This window comes from Scophthalmus maximus, chromosome 13, assembly GCF_022379125.1.
Source record: "Scophthalmus maximus strain ysfricsl-2021 chromosome 13, ASM2237912v1, whole genome shotgun sequence".
In the NCBI taxonomy this organism is placed as follows: Eukaryota; Metazoa; Chordata; class Actinopteri; order Pleuronectiformes; family Scophthalmidae; genus Scophthalmus; species Scophthalmus maximus.
The window spans coordinates 17,399,834-17,416,566 of record NC_061527.1 but is presented as its reverse complement, the minus strand read 5'-3'; the positions used below and the strand labels follow the sequence as shown (position 1 = coordinate 17,416,566).

Genomic DNA, 16,733 nt, shown 5'->3' with positions numbered 1-16,733 from the left:
CACTGGTCATCTTTTTTTTTAATCCATTACCTGATGAGACCAATAGAGATCCTTAAATCAGTTCATGACCAATTCTCTTATAATGCACAGTTGAATAATTGAGCAGAGACCCACTTCATCCCTTTCATATCTACAGTACTTGAGATGAAACATGGGGCCTATCTGAGTTGCTGTTGGTAATGACAGAGTTTGGAAAACACAGCGCAGATTCTGGATAAATTCCTGTAATTTAGTTTGAGGAAAAAAAGACAACAACAAGCAGGTCTGAGCTAACTGCCGTAAAATCCACTGGCGTATCTGTTGGAAAAATCAAGACAAGAAGCGCGTCGTTCCGACACGACTTTCAAATTCATTTCTCAGCTATAAGTGAGGGATGAGGTACATACACATCAAACTCCAAATTAAGTTTTTTTTTATTACTATCATTATTATTAATATGAACATGGACTGCATTTTCTTTAGCTTAACACTTAATCTGAAATGCTTCTCCGAGGCGACTCACTGCCAGAAATGTACACCCACATATCTACATCCCAATGACATTTGACCCTTTTTCAAAGTAAGAGCACAGTATATGCTTGGAATCTAAAGTATAGCAGTGTAGCCAAAAACAACGTTGGTTACACTCCTACACTTGTAAAATGATGATGTCAAATTTACTGGAGTGAGATGATCTTTTTTTATGGCTATGGAAGATAGAGGTATAAAGTTCACTCTGTATCGCCTGTTGAGTGTCATTAGAATGTTTAAATACAAAGTCTGTAGTTAAGTTTTTAACATCCACCGGGAGCTATAAAGACTAGTACAGAGTATTCAATCATTAACACAGTCAGCGAGGATGATGAATGTTGTCTTAAATAAACAGTAGAATCCATAAAAAGAAATGTGACTAGAAGATGGAGGTCACAGTGTTTTCTACTTGTTCATTGTTGTTGACCATATTTACAGTGTTTTCTGAGGTGAAAGAAAAACTTTCACTGCAACAAATAAATAGTTGAAAAAAGGTCTTGGCTGTACACAATATATTACACAAAAGTGTATTCACAATTTCTCATTGTACAAAAAATACATATATAAAAAAAATATTTTCAACAATTTCCTGGAGTGGAACCTCCACCAGAAATAAGTCTTTTCGCTGTCTTTTGCAGCCGCCTGCTTAGAGTATGGAAATGATAGACAGTGCAGGAAATTGGCGAGGAGAAACAGGATACTTATCAAAAGAATTTGTAATGTGAAAATCTTTTCTGAGAACTGTCTCTCTTCAGAAGTACATCTATAGGAAGATAATTAGTGCACTGGTGTCGGCCTCGGACGGAATTCTATACCTCAGCAGAGTCAAATCTCCGACTCATCATTTATGTATCCAAGACCATCCAGACTTGAAATGTTGGCCATAGGTGTGAAGTGGCCCCCGTTCCCTTTGAAGTCAACAGCACTGTGATTGTTATTGGCAGCACAAGGTCTCGCAGAATCAGGCCCCAAAAACTTTACCTCTGAGGTTCTGTTTGGGATGTGCATGTATTCGCACGACTGCCGTTTGCCCTCGCTTTCACTGGAGCTCTTGAGCACTGGTACAAATTTGGAGCATTCCCAACGTCCTCGACTCATGAGCCAAACTATGGCCCCCATCAGACAGAGAGAAAGCAGCGAGAGCAGAGCCACAGCCACCTCTAAATGAGTGACCCGGCCAGTGTCACTGTGACTCTCAGGGGACAGCAGGTCCTCGTTGTCGTGGTTTGGCACCGGCCCCGGTGTAGCTGTGGTCAGAGTGTGAATAGAGTCAGGGGAGTTTGTCACTTTGTTGACAGTGGTGGTGCTGTTCCCCGCGTCTGGGCCAGAGTAGAGCCGTAAGCGATAAACCGCTACAGTTCGGTTGTATGTTCTGCCGTTTATCTGCTCTACTGAGACACAGGTGTAAAGACCAGCATCCGATTCAGAGGCACTCAGGATGAGTAGGCCTCCGCCGTAGATATAGTATTTGTGGTTGGAGTGAAGTGTTTGGTCAGAGAAACGCCAGAGGACCTGTGCCAAGTTGGAGTGGAGCTGGCAAGGCAGCTGGATGTTATTTTCCGGAACGAGGGTGAAGTCCAAAGCTACTAGTGGATCTAAAAAAAACCACACAAGGTTGGTCTCACTGCATTCTACTAAAAGAAAAGTCTTCACAGAAATGCATGTAAACAATGCACTGTACATTTTGTGTACTGTATATGAAAATATACCTGGCTGAGGACAACGTGAGACGTCTCCCTCCTTCAGACTCTGCATTGCAGTCCTTGAGGAGGGGGGTAAGCTGTGGACTGAGGAGCACTGCTCAGTGGAGACGTCCCAGGCACAGTACGGATCCCTGGCCAGGATGCAGTCCACACAAGAGTCATAGCGGCTGCAGTTACTGACTGGCATCTGGATAGCACCAAACTGTGAACCTGCATACAGCTGGCCCTACATACACACACACACACACACACACACACACATTTTGACTCAAGCTTATTATTTAACATTTGCCATGAAAAACAGCAGTGAATTAGATGAGATAACAAAGTTGATTCATCCACACTGTAAGAGTTACCTTGGTGGACGAGAGGCGCAGGATGCTGATGGGCTCAGGGTTTTCATACAGTTGAATCTCCTCAATTATGAACATTTCTCCGGCGTAGTTGACAGCCTTCTGAACGTATCCATTTTCTATCAGGAGACAATAATTATCACTGACGTTTAGTAATTATAATACAAAAAGCCCATTACACAAACAACTCTTAACCAGTGCCCTGTCATTATTTATATGAACTCAATGTGTCTTCATCAGTCAATAAATGAAAAACGCACTGATTGAAAAAATATTTAAAAAAATTAAAGATTCCACTGCAGACAACGAATTATTAATTGAGTAGAGAAAGATTGAGAAACGTAGAGAAAAATCCTAAACTGAGTGAACTGCTGATCTGTCTCAGTGATGTGTGTTAAACCTACAGCGTATCTACTAGAAATATAAATTCCAAATATATATATTTTTCCAAACTTTGACTGATGAAATATGTAATGCCATAGAGAACTTTCGGGGGCTTTAAGTTTAATCATCCAAAATATTCATACAGAAAACTAAGCTCAGGAAGACTCGCCTCTCCTTGAATCTATTTTGTTATATAACGTGGTTTACCAGTGCCAATGAACATGACGGCATATCTCTGTCCGTCCAGCGCCAACACACTGTCCACCACTATCCGAGTCAGCAAAGCTCCTTCCTTGACCAGCAGCGGCCCTCCTGTCAGAGGACGAACAGCCTCGTCCATGAGGGGACGGTCTCTGATGAACTGGAGGGTTTTGTCAGGAAGGTCCAGAGAGCGATTCATCCCCATTTTGCGAGCCACATTATTGATGCACTGCAATACAGACATTTATAATCATTTTTTTAAATTCTATTTTGCACTCATATGCTTTAAACCATCATTTCTGGCTGCAACAGAGTCGTGTCACTCACCGCTCCTGGCCTGGGGACTGGCACTTCTCCAGTGTGCATCACCCACTTCACATAGGACGTCTCCACAGTAACGGGTGTCTTGAACTTTCCCTCATTGAAAATATCTCTGATGGAAGACACGCTGTATGCGCACACTGCAGATACCTGGGACAAGCTCCTGGAAAACACCAGATCAAACACATTTAGTCAAACAAACTGATACATTTGTATGAATGGAGAAAATATAATTAAATCTTGAATGAATGAATTAATCACAAATCAGTCAAATTAAATCATTAACTGCTAACCCCTTTGTCCAAACTGACAGTAGGTAACCCTTAGTAAACACCCCGGAGCCATCAAATTCTAAGGATTTGACAGTAAGTACTCACGACTGTGGGGTGAAGACAGCATAGAAGACGCTCTTCCTCCAGTCCTCATGCTTCAGCAGGAAGACATCCTGGACAATGGGGGGCAGGCTGGGTTCAGGGAGGGAACAATCCAGACGAGCTTTCAGAAACGACGTCCATTTCCTCTGCAGCGTCCGCTGGCCGCCCATATCCCCCTGAACACAGAGACAGAGCGCTCCGTCATGTGCACATATTCAACAACCAGACTTGTGCCACACGCAGGGATCTCTGAAGACGCCTATTGTCTTGAATAGGTAATTATACAAATGGGAGTTGAATCACAAGCAACTTCTTTTGTTCATCCATGACCACTATGTTGAAAATTAATTCATTTCAATAATCACAATTAGTTATATTTGGCGGTATGGCTCTGTTCTGGGACCTCCCTGCCCTTCCAGGTCGATACGTGGGAAGCCTGAGATAGGGAGAGCACACCTCCCTACCATTCCATGAGCCTTAAGGGAACAGAGCCGGCATCAATGACTCGATCTGCCTGGTGTCACTGACAAGTCTGGCAAGTTCACCGTTTACATGACATGCCTGTTCAAAGACGTTTAATGAGGCACTTGGTATGTTTGTTTTTTGACAAGAACAGACAGGCATAAAAGTTGAATAAGGTCTAATTATTCCTCAAGATCCTCATAATCAGTGTGACCCCCGAAACAACCACACCAGGAAAACTTAACCTCCCTGCCCTTCCACGTGCTAACGTGGAATGCCTGAGGTAGGGAGAGCACGCCTCCCTACCTCTTCCTTGAGCCTTCACTTGGAGCCTTCAGGGAGAGCAGCAGCTAAAGCGAGAAGTGGCTAAAGACGACTCCACATTAACATGTGAACCAGCCTGGCCCTTCCATGTGCTGCCTGAAAGTGCCAGCAGGAGGAGTTCACCACAAACTGAAGCTGATTGGATTAAAATACCATGGCAAAAAAAACAATTAAACCTACACCAAAAGCTATTTGATTCAACATATGAAAATTTATTGAAGAATTTATTTCTACTTTGAAGAATGCTTTGACTGATCACAGACGAGCAATTTTTTGCACAGTCCCAAGAGCATGTTTTTGATCATGATCTCACTCAAAATTTGCAAATGGATGAAAAGAAGTTGTGCTTCTCTCCAGAGACATCAATAGATTATTCGGCCTGTTTTTATACCTTGCAGACACGGGCCACTCGTGACACTGCAACTTTGCTGTAGAAGTCATACTCCATGGCGTTCTCACTGAAGAACAGGTACACCTTGTCATCATCGCCATCAGAGCTATCAAAACTCTCACCCACAAAGTCCATGTAGACAAAGTTGGGCTCTGAAATCATAAAGGATGAAATAAGTGCTTTGGGTGAGTGGAGAAAAGTCAAATATCAACACACAGTGTATCATTAGCAGCATCGTGTGTTAAAACTGCTGCTGTAGCTGCAGTCAATTCCTTCTAAAGAACATCATTATATAAAACTTTGTTTTTTTCTTTTTGCTGCAGAGGAACTCACCACTGAGCCAGGAGCTCTTGAACTCAGTGCGGAGAGCCAAGTTTGAGCTGCGCAGGATGACCGGCTCAGAGCCCAAGAAGTTAATGGATGTTGCCGAATACAGGTCACTTCCTGTTGGACAGGAACAAGAGTTGAGGAAAAATTCCTGGAAATCAATTATTCACATCAAGTTTGAACAATAACTAATTTGTATACCGGCTAATGAACTGAACTGTCATATGTTGAGTGAGAAGGTGGCGGCAGCAAAGATATAAGATATTACATTTATAACCTGGTCCTAACAGTTATCACAAACTTATCTTTTCTGTTGGTGCACTTTGAACGCTCAGCATTATTCTGTGCTTTGTTCCCTTTGGCAGCAAACCTGACTCAGACACTCACCAACCAAGAGGGAGGAGTATCTCTGGAAGGGATCAAAAGGACACTTCCCCTTTCCCTCCTCTGGCTTTCTCTGCAGGCTCAGCTGTCCACCAACAAACGTCTGTCGCAGATAAAGGAGGGAAAAAAAACGCCATTTTCAGACAAAGTACAGTGATTCCACTTGGATATTATCTGAATTGGGATGTTTAGTCTGTATTTAACTTATTATTCACCATTTCCCAAATTAAACTAAACATATATAAAAGCCAACCTTTCTTTCAGATTTTTTGTCAGAATAATACATTGAAGATGCTAGAAACCTGGTTTAGAAAGCAATGAACATCAGGGGTGTATTCCAGAAAGCAGGTTTAAAAAAACTCTGAACCTAACCCTGAACTCTGGGTTGACCAACCCCGACATTGGTAAAATGTTCTGAGTTAGTTCAATCAACTCTGAGTATGTTCACTCTGAGTTACGCACGTGCCCGCCGACTATAAAGAGCCATCATCAATGGAGCTCCGATACTACGAGTAACCATGGCAACCTGGGAGAAAACATGGGTCCTCCTACTTCACGCCGTTAGAGTTGGAGATTCAACTTTGTGCTCATGGGGAAAAATAAGCACATTCTGAGAAAGCGGAGCCACACAGCTCCAGCTGCAAGGGAGAGACAGTCGGCGTGGGAGGCAATTGCTGCCAAATTAATCAATGGGTAAGATTGGATGAAATAGAAATTAAATATTAATTGATGTAATACTTGATATCTTCTTCAGGGCTTGGCAATATGATATGTTGGTGAAATGGTTCACAATGTCGTCCAGTGCGGAGATGACCAGGGTTCAAGACCTGCTGATCACGTATGAAGTCAGTGTTGTATTATATATTTATTTATTAAAAGAATATCTTGCAGATGGGTAGAACATATGGTTTGAATCATATTTCACATATTAAAGAAAGAAAATGTCAGAGTCAAAACAGAAAACTCCCGTTCACAAAGAATTTGCTTTGGTTGGAGAACATGTCCGCAATATGAAATGTTGGAAATGTAAGGCCGGAGAATGTTGTTCAGATATGTGATAGATTGTGAGGAAAAACAGTAACGCTCTAATAAGTAGTTTTCGGGGAATGAAAGCATTCACAGCAACCTTATCCTGTAAAGGTGCAAATCTACCAGTACTGTTTTAAAAGAGGCAAAACTACTGAGCCCAATCTTTGATCAAAGTAAAGGGGCAAAGGTTTGCGCATCATATCAGTGACAAGAAAATAATCTGTTAATGAACAGAGGTTCAGTTTGTTAAATCCTCTAAACCTAACACATGCTCCAAACTTACCACATAATCACAGGTGGGGCTAAAAGCGTTGGTGCCACACACATACATTGCAGTGTTATTCACTCTGTGCAGGGTTCGGATGTAGTTGCGGCATTCCACCTGCAACAAGATCCAGCAGAGAGAACGACAAGGTCAGAGCTTTGTTAGTTCAGCCGCAAAAATACAAACATGCCACATATAGTGACTGGCCAGCATGCCTGGAGTTGAGCTGGTGACCCAAAGGTCATGGTCTCTTCTCATGCCTGTATTAGGGCTTTCAGTATGAAGCTGTTTTTTATGTATGTAAAGCACTTCAAAGACTTGAAAAGAAAAAAAAGGAAAAAGAAACCACTCCCCTATAAATGATTTACAAATGCGCAGAGATATATTGCACAGGGGAGTAAACTGTTTTCAGTCAAAAGTCATCTTAGAGGCTGTTTCCTTGCCCTAGAAGAGGGTTAGCGGTTGCGGTATGCGAGCTCTGTTTTGAAAGACATTACACAAACCTCGGCGTGTTTTCCCTTGTAAGTGCACTCCCTCTGCTTCTCCTCGGTCACTCGCCAGTACACCTGCATCAACACAGGACCAGAGAGTTTTGTCAAAGCACGCAGGGTCGGTGTCGCAACCCGGCGGCACGACACTGGAGCCGTTCCCTGTTTACACTCGCACATCAGTTTGTCTAACATTAGGAGCTGGTCAGCACATGCGAGCTGGGTCCAATCCCTCTTCAGTTCAGACCGTTAACTGCGAAACCACAACTATGACTCAATAGACCACTGTAGCAGGTTCAACCAGACCATGGTTCATTATTCCAAAAAAAAAAAGTGTTGAATGAGAGCATCTGCTTTTCAGTCTTGCAATCTGATCTCGACCAGAATACACAGCAGTTAACTGGCAGCCTGCTGCATTGTTGCCAACCAAGATGAATCTGAGGGTTCCTTAAATTATGACAATGCTGAAAATATTAATATATGTATTTGTCTCAATATGTAGAGCTTTTTCCTCACTTTGCCGGGCCTCTACAAAGCCTTAAAGCAGAAATACAACAATTTGTCTCTAACTTGTCATTATGATGTTATCACTTTTTGCACAGTATAATGGCGATGGAAAAATTATACTATCCCCACTTTCATCAAGTTACTGTCTCTGCAACTGGGACTTTTTTTTGCAGAAGTATGACGACTCGGTGTACGACACAAAGAAACGGCGTCAAGTAAGAGAAGAGCGATCTCCGTCTCTTCACTTTTTCTTACCGCAGCCTTCTTGACTGAGATGTCGTCGATGTCCAGAGCGTATATTGCCTCTCTGGCCCCCAGCAGCAGCACTCCCAGGTCATCTATCATTAACATGGTGGAGTAGTTGGAGATCCCCTCTTCTGTGAACAACTTCAGCTCATCTAAACAGGAGAACGTCTGCATCACCACACTGCATTTTTATTATATTTTCCTCCTCAATTTTAGCCGCTGTAACCCCTGTCTGTTATGGGATATGTCAAAAGTGAAAATGTTATTGTCTGGTCATATAGACAATTTTATGCTGGAAAAAAAAGATACCAAACATTGACATGGACCATGGTCTATATTTTATAAATGTGGTATATAAAGGCAAAATCAAAAATGGCCCGAATAGCCCGGGACTCCAACGGGCTATGCATTTGCATTTGTTCTTGATTAAAATATTCAAATAAGTCTGCAACAAATTCAGGTATTTACTGGTGCAGAGCAGGAGAAGAATCAGTCATGACCTACTGGCCCATTGAAGCAGAGGCAGTGAGAATGTGTGACTTACTGTGATAAGGGACAGTCTTTCGTGGGACACAGTAGCGAGTGTTGGGTGCACCACATGCCACTTGGAGCATCAACCCACAGATGATGCTCAGGGCTGAGAGAAGAGACATGGCTCAGAGTCCAGGTTTGTCTAAGTGTGGAAGAGCTGCACAGTCCAGCTCTGCCACCAAAGCACGAAATCAGGGCGAGGACATGGTCCAAGGTCTCAGTCCAGACGCTGTTGCACTGCGGGGACGCCGACGCTGTCCTGGACATGTGCCGCTCTGGCACGAGTCACGAGTTCAGAGCAGCTCACGCAGATGTGGAACCAGGCCTGCGGAGGGCAGCTCGGCCGGCTTTGACTGAGTTTGAAGTTGGCGTCCTGAGTGGTGGATATCTATGTCGGCGTCAGCCTCCAGCGCAGAGCTAATGAGCTGCTGGTGTCCTCTCTGGAAGGAGGAGCAGAAGCCATTCTGCCCGGCTACTGGTGAAGGGTGCTGGGGGAGATCATGTCCATGGCGCCACTTCTGGAAAAGATATGAAAACATCTATGAATAAAATGATCAAAGAGACATTATTCACTTAAAAAATGAAAAGGGCAGCCCGTTTTGCCTTGTATTTCCACCTTTTCAGTTCTATGCTTGACATCCATGGATAATTATTAAGTAGGTAGAGTCCTGTGAATGTGGTGTTGTCTGTCAACGGTGTTGCTTCTCGTTTGTTGCTCTAATTATCTAGTGTTTACACAACTGCACGCCGTGACAGTAAGCAAGAATAAGAGAAAGATATATTTACATGATCATTCTCATCTTTCAACAACCATAAAAAAAAATGTCTGAAAGAGGCACCACAGCAATTTAACATTACACTTTCATTAAACTGATAGAGACAGATTGAAAACAGAACGGTCAAGCTGGGCTATCCTGAGTTTTAATCCCTTGTATGAGTCAAACTCCAAAAAAGCACTCGCTCCTACAATTACCTTAGTGCAACTCAAGAGCATCTTTAAATAGAACGCATCAGGTATTGGGGACAGAAATTAGAAAAAATAATGAGGAGGAAGATATTTGTTGCTTTTACATGAAAGCGAAATGTCTAGAACAAAGTCAAAATGCCAAGGAGTCATGCAAACCAATAAAAACTTCAAGGAATTTCATGAACAAAGTCAGAATGCCAAGAATAAAGTCGGTCCTCTGGTCCGTCACATCCATTTGAGGAGCGACTGATGTGAGCGGTTTTCGTCACAATCTCTTCTTTTTTTAAATTCTCCTGATTAAGTTCTTTATTCTGGACATTCAAACTTTTTTCTCAAACTTTCCACCTGAATTCTCTTAATGCAAAATGGAAGAAAAAGATCCTCCTTCTCTCACTTTTGTCCTTATGCCTGGCCCCAATACTCTGCATGAGAAGTAAAACAATTTTCACACGGAGTTTAAAAAATATTGAGGAAAGGGACTGTGATATTGTGCAAAGTTTACTTGCTTTCTGGTTTTCAAAGATCTATTCGTGAAAAACATAATGCAAAAATATGGGACGAATACGAATACTTTCCCCAGAGACGTCAAGCACCACTTAGTTATAGCTGTGCAAAACTTGTGCGGTAAACAATGAACTTCACAGGGCGAGCTGACGTTACTGAAGATCTCGCACGCTGCCCACCAACCCCCACACTCTCTCCTCCTCCTCCACTCTCCGTCTCTTCCTGTCCTCCTCCCTGATAAGAACCTGCTTCCTCTGGGCTCAGCGGGGTTCAGGCAGCACAGGGGATCAGTTCAGGTTTGGGCACGCACACAGATCACAATGATGCACCGCCTCAGCGCTCCACCACCACCCAGGGACTCATGCTGAAGTGGAGCCTGAATGGCAGCGCCTCCTCCGAAATCTGAGGGGGGGAGTTATATGTGATGACAATAAAAAATAACACTCAGTTTGAGATTCTGTGTGTAGTAGCCTAACTGAATAAATATAGTGCAGTTTAGTACAGGTTGTTTCTGCCGGGTGTCTTCTCGACTCCTGTCGTGGCTGACGTTACTGTGTGAGGCCTGCCAGGAGAATATACTGGGCCAGGAGAATATACTGCTATACCTACTTGTCAATACATTTTGGAGATTAACATTCCAACACCAGCTTCAAATTAGAAAATGATGCAGGACCAACTCCGAAACTAAACAGAGCTCAGAAGACGGCAGGTGGACCCCCGCTGCTTCATAATGGATAGATACTCGCGAGGGGAATGGTGAGCAGGCTCGGCAGCTCCATTGCCGTGGGATGCACTAACGGAAACTAGAAGGTGTGTGTGTGTACGTGGCCGTTGCATAGTCTGCCTCCTCGGTGAAGTTACCCACCAGCCGCTACTGTAGCCGAGCGGCGCAGCCTCATTCAAAATTCATCAAGGCACTTTTTTTCCTCAGAGTAACACACAAAGCACACTTAAGAGCAGACTCACAGGGTGAAAGAAATGTAAAAATACACTTGTCTTTTTTTCCGCTGCACTCTGCTTCAAAGCGACAGCCCCACACTGCTGCTTTTGCAACTGTTATGTAGATGTTAGCTCGCAAAGTAAAAAATACAAAGTACGGCCGTTTTCAAAGAGATGCATCTGTTGACAGACACCAAAATGACAGCATCCCAATTTCCTCGAGAGGCAGCTCGTCCCTCACCCCCCCTTTGAGCAACCTCTGGTTTGAAATGTGCCTCATTTTGCATCAGACTGCCTAGCTCCCACCTTGTTGTTACTTGACACAGCAGGACGAGCTGCTGCATGTATGTACAGGACGGCAGCCCCCCGCCTCCCCCTCCCAAGGCTGTGTGCTGAGCGGAACAACTGGATGGAATGACTGACCGGTTGTTTTGACAGAGACTACAGTGCAGACAGGCAGGTATGGAAGAGCATGCAGCAGTTGTTCCCTGTTCCCAGCTTCCTCTGTTTATCCAGGGTCACACTCGCACAGCGACATGTGCACGTGTGTGTGTGTGTGTGTGTTTTGGGGGTGGGGGTGGGCGGGTGCACGGTTGAGGTTTTTACAAGTCACATGCCAAACACAGCTCTTTTTATCTAACAATCTGTTCATTGTGCTTTGTCTGTCAGCTTAACGGCACACATCTATTTCCCAATCGTTTGATATTTATATTTGCACAAAGAATATGAAATCATATAGTCTGAGCATTACAGTAAAAAGCCCCCCCCCCAAAAAGCTCAACATCTTTCAAGTAAAAAAAAAATGGCACCAATTCTATATATATATATATATATATATATATATATATATCATTAATAATCAAATGAATCATTCATTCATTTAAAGCTGTATTCATTGTTGTACTGGCATATCATAGCAGTCACTGAGAAGCAGCATCCATGTGGAGTCGTGTCTGGCAAACAAACAAACCAATATTTACTCTGTCCCTCAGTCTGTGTAGGTCCTCACCAACTCCCCAGGGAAAACTGCTCTTCAGATGAAAGGTGTTGATAGATGGTCACCAACTAACACAGTCTCTGTCTGTCTGTTGTTTGGTGCTGAACAGGGAAGTAGAACAGCAAGTGGGTTCAGCAGGGCCCAAATCAAACCAAAACAACAAGCTAAAAGACGCAACAACTTCCACATTCACTTAGTTATTTGATCTGTTGTTATCTTTTATTTATTTAATACGATTTATGATTATGTTTTGAATTATCCATTAAAACACATGAATAAAAGGAGCTTTTGTATCCCCAGATTATGACGCAGCATTAATGTTAATCTCTCCTCCACATTAGCTGCTTGCTTTGTCTCAATCAATTAATAATGAATGACCCTCCCATGGACACTTTGGCCCCGTACCTTGTGGGAGGATAGGCAGCTCAATATCATTGCCAGTCTTAATACCTGCAGACTTGTCGGCTTATTACAAAGCTGCTTATGACCATTTGTTTATGACACACCTTTATTAATACTAGTAAGTCATTAACTATATGGCTTTGTGTATTTTGACGACATGTACAACAGCTTCTCTCTTTTAACCATCAGTGGGAGAAGATGACTTTTCTGTAAAGTGACACATTTCACTACTTCTCAGCGCTCAGGTCTCAACAGGTCTCAACACTTCTGTGCTTTCTTCACAGATTTATCCTCATTACTCCCACACTTCAGTGACCAAAATAATATTAAACCACCATTGCAGTGGGTGTGCTCTCCGCTGTGGAAAAGCGTACGTTGTGAAAAAATCCAGTTACACCTTCTGTTCATAAGGGAGCCAGAGTGATTCCAGTAAATCCAGCAAAACCTGCTCAAAGATCCGTTATTCACACGGCTGTTACACAGCTCCGTACAACTAGATGTAACTAGATTATAAAGCACCTCAACGCATGCTCCTCTTTGAAGACGTCAAATTTATGACTGACATCGTTTGTGAGAAAGGAAACAGTATCTGCAAAACACTCTTCTCTTGAAAGTCAACCTGACATTTGTATCACTGAGTCAGAAGATGATCTAGAAAAGTGGAACAAAACAAAAAACCACGAAGGTGACTGAAACGGTTTCTTCACATGTCTATAATTCCAGATGTAAAATGTGCTCACGCATCTCCCACGTGTATCTTTCTAGAAGGCTGCTGGTGGGTTTTTTTGCTCATCAAGCGGCAGAGTGTGAACAACTGGGGGTTCAAAGGCTGCGCGTGAACTCGTACAATGCGATGAAGAAGGCCCACGGTCGTATCTCCAGAGACTCCAACCACTTGAAGCACAAGGATATTTATAGCCCGTTCAGGAGCTTCCCCCGTATCTCCAATAGCCTACGAGGGAGTCTCACTACAAATTACATGCAGCGCACGAAGAAAAACCCCAAGCGTGCACAGGCAAGCACCCTGCTGTCATCGCCGTGAGTCATAACAAATCCAATTCTGAAAAGGCTGCGTGAACCAACAGCTGGAGCAAACGGTGACTGGCTGGAGAACATGCCTTCATGTGTGTGACTGCACTAGGCTGTGCTGTATGGGTGAGGCCTCCTCCGGCTGTAACTGATTCACTAGCGGCTGACTAACTGGTCTGCAGGTTGAGTCACGGGCTGGTTGTTGACTGCTTGCTGCCCGTCTCTCTGTCAAGATTAAATTGTAAGCTGAGAGCAGGCCGGCTGGTGAGCTGGCCGTGATACAGTATTCCATCATAGGGGCCTAAACAGGAAACCGGTTGTGGGAGGGTGTTTCACCTTTGACACTCCTTGTGTCACCGACTGTGTTGTGAAACGCACATTGGAAAACACGCCCCAGTTCAGCACCGGGTTTTTATTTTTGCAAGTACAGTTGGTTTTGTTAAAACAAAACCGATCTTTTGTCATAATGACAGTAGTTTACCACCTTTTGTTTTGACGTGCAGGCGAGTTGTAATTAACTGAACGCCATACTTCAACAACATGCGTGCGCAGTTTCCAAGGCCGCTACAGCGTGTGTCATTAGCCTAATGGACGACCAGCAGTCAAAGCATTTAACACAACTAAAGGCAACAAGCAAACAACCGAATAAATATTCAACAACATGTTCAATGAGGTCGTGCTCTGACAAATGACATGAGATGAGACAAGTCTGCTTCAGTGAAATGCGCTACACACACAGACACAATCTCACACACATACACACACAGACACAATCTCACACACATACACACACAGACACAATCTCTCACACACACACACACACACACACACACACACACACACACACACACACACAAAGAGGCAAGTCCCAGCAGGAGCTGGGGCACAATAGGAAAATATGAACACCTCTGCCTGCTCCACCAGTTAAGTGTGACAGGTTCACTGACAGACAGAAAACACCCAAGAAAAAACAAACTGCGCCCAGGACTTCCAATTTAGATCTAAAACCAAAACCAAGGAAGTTTTTTTTCCTGCTCTGTATTGATTTTCAAATCTCTTAAACTGCCCATCTGATCATGACCTCCAAGAAGTAACTTATCTATAGTATTTCCCTGCAGTGTCAAACAAATTAGAGAGTGTGTGCACATTTCACAGTGAAGCCTCATTTCAGACCACAGGGTGCAGGTGTTATTTGTGGTGTAGCTGTGACACCATCCGAGCTACAGAACGAAAGCTAAATTTGTGCAATGCCCTGTGGAATCCTCTGCAAGTTGTTGTGACACTGACCCCCTGCAGGTCGTGAGCTGTGACACTGACTCTCTATTAAACTAACCCACTTGAGTCTCGCTCTCACCCATTAGGTCATAAAGTGGACAAAATAAAACCCAGTATCTAACGTGCTGCACGTGCTGTAGTCATTGGTTGTTGTTTTCAGTCATTATGCAATAGAAATACAGCCCTATCCAAAAATGGCAGACAAGATTAAAAAGGTATTTCACATTTTGCACAGTTGATGTTTTCCTTTTTTTTATGAATTATTTATCAGAAGGGTGCTTCTAACCTTTGAAAGTCTGAAAAGCCGACGGTTCAAATCGACGGTTCTGGGGATTAAAAAAAAAAAAAAAAAATCAAACATTTAATGAAAGTGGTTTAGTTTGTGGTCCACAGAACTTCCCGAGACACTTGTCCGGTGTGACACCACCCCGGATCACCCACTGTCTGCGGAGGGTGAAGTGCCCTGCCACTGCTCGGTCTGCCTCTCGGACTATTATTAGATTAGGATATCCTTTAATCTTTGGTTAGGACGGACAAGTTGCAGAGGGCAGCTCTCCAACACCACAGGTTGCACACACACGCACGCACACACACACACACACGCACACACACACACACACAGATACACGCGCACACACACACGCACGCACACACACACACACACACGCACATACACACACGCACACACACACACGCACACACACACACACACACATACACACACACACATACACACACACACGCACACATACACACACACAGATACACGCGCACACACACACGCACGCACACACACACACACACACGCACATACACACACGCACACACACACACGCACACACACACACACACATACACACACACGCACACACACACACGCACACATACACACACACGCACACATACACACACACACACACACAGATACACGCGCACACACACACGCACACACACACACACGCACACACACACATGCACACACACACACACACACACGCATACGCACACACACACACACACACTCGCACACCAGCCCGAGCAGTGTGGACATAAACAAAAAGCTAGAGGGACACAAACCTGCGCGCAAACAAGTCCGTGCGTCAAAAGTCGGCACAGCGGCTCGATCGCGTCCGGCGCTGTGAGAGCGGTCTGCGGCACAAAACATGCGCGCTGTTCCCGTCTCCTTCTCTGTCTCCGTCTCTGTCTCCGTCTCTGTCTCTGTCTCCGTCTCCGTCTCGTCCAGCACCGACTCCGCGCGCCTCCCGCTCCACCTGTAACGTTGGCTCCTCGTCTGACTCCTGCGCTCCTCGTCGGACCAGCAGCCGCCGAGCTGAGCCTGGTCACGTGACTGGTTGTGGTAACTCTCTTTAAAAGCGCTCGCTCACGTCGCAACATATCACATGGAGGGAAAAGTCATATCAGTGTCTCTAGACTCTAGTTCTGTATGTATTATTTAAAGTTTGGGATCTCTTTTTTTATGCAAAAATTTAATTGTAATAGGCATGTTAATAGAGGGGCAGCCCTCTATCACACAATTTAAATCAAACTGTTATCAATTTTTCAAAAACAGTTTTTTTTAAGCATGTTTAAATGTAATACACAAACAAGCAGATAGTTCATTAAACTACATTTAGGCCCCCGATCACTATACATAACTTACATGGCAATGTATCTCTGCATGATTACATACGATATAAAACTTGTTGGCAACATATTGAATTATTAAAATGTGTTTTAAGAATTAAAGGCTAAAGGCAAAAATAACAGTTTGCACCTTTTTCTCAGAATGCACCATCTGCCATCTAGTGGCACATAATAGC

The 16,733-nt window shown here is 43.8% G+C and overlaps 1 protein-coding gene across 1 annotated transcript; it reads right to left on the bottom strand.

Moving 5' to 3' along the window:
• Positions 1 to 395: 395 nt before the first annotated feature.
• Positions 396 to 16,276, bottom strand: si:ch211-129c21.1 (uncharacterized protein LOC563087 homolog). The gene is made up of 14 exons (XM_035647181.2): positions 15,991 to 16,276; positions 8,814 to 9,318; positions 8,279 to 8,421; positions 7,532 to 7,594; positions 7,047 to 7,145; positions 5,738 to 5,837; positions 5,357 to 5,467; positions 5,024 to 5,175; positions 3,850 to 4,022; positions 3,479 to 3,635; positions 3,158 to 3,380; positions 2,570 to 2,685; positions 2,220 to 2,439; positions 396 to 2,105 (listed from the first exon to the last, which is right to left on the bottom strand). The coding sequence occupies exons 2-14, from the start codon at positions 8,920 to 8,922 to the stop codon at positions 1,336 to 1,338; spliced, it is 2,436 nt and encodes an 811-aa protein (XP_035503074.1). The 5' UTR covers positions 8,923 to 9,318; positions 15,991 to 16,276; the 3' UTR covers positions 396 to 1,335.
• Positions 16,277 to 16,733: the final 457 nt, after the last annotated feature.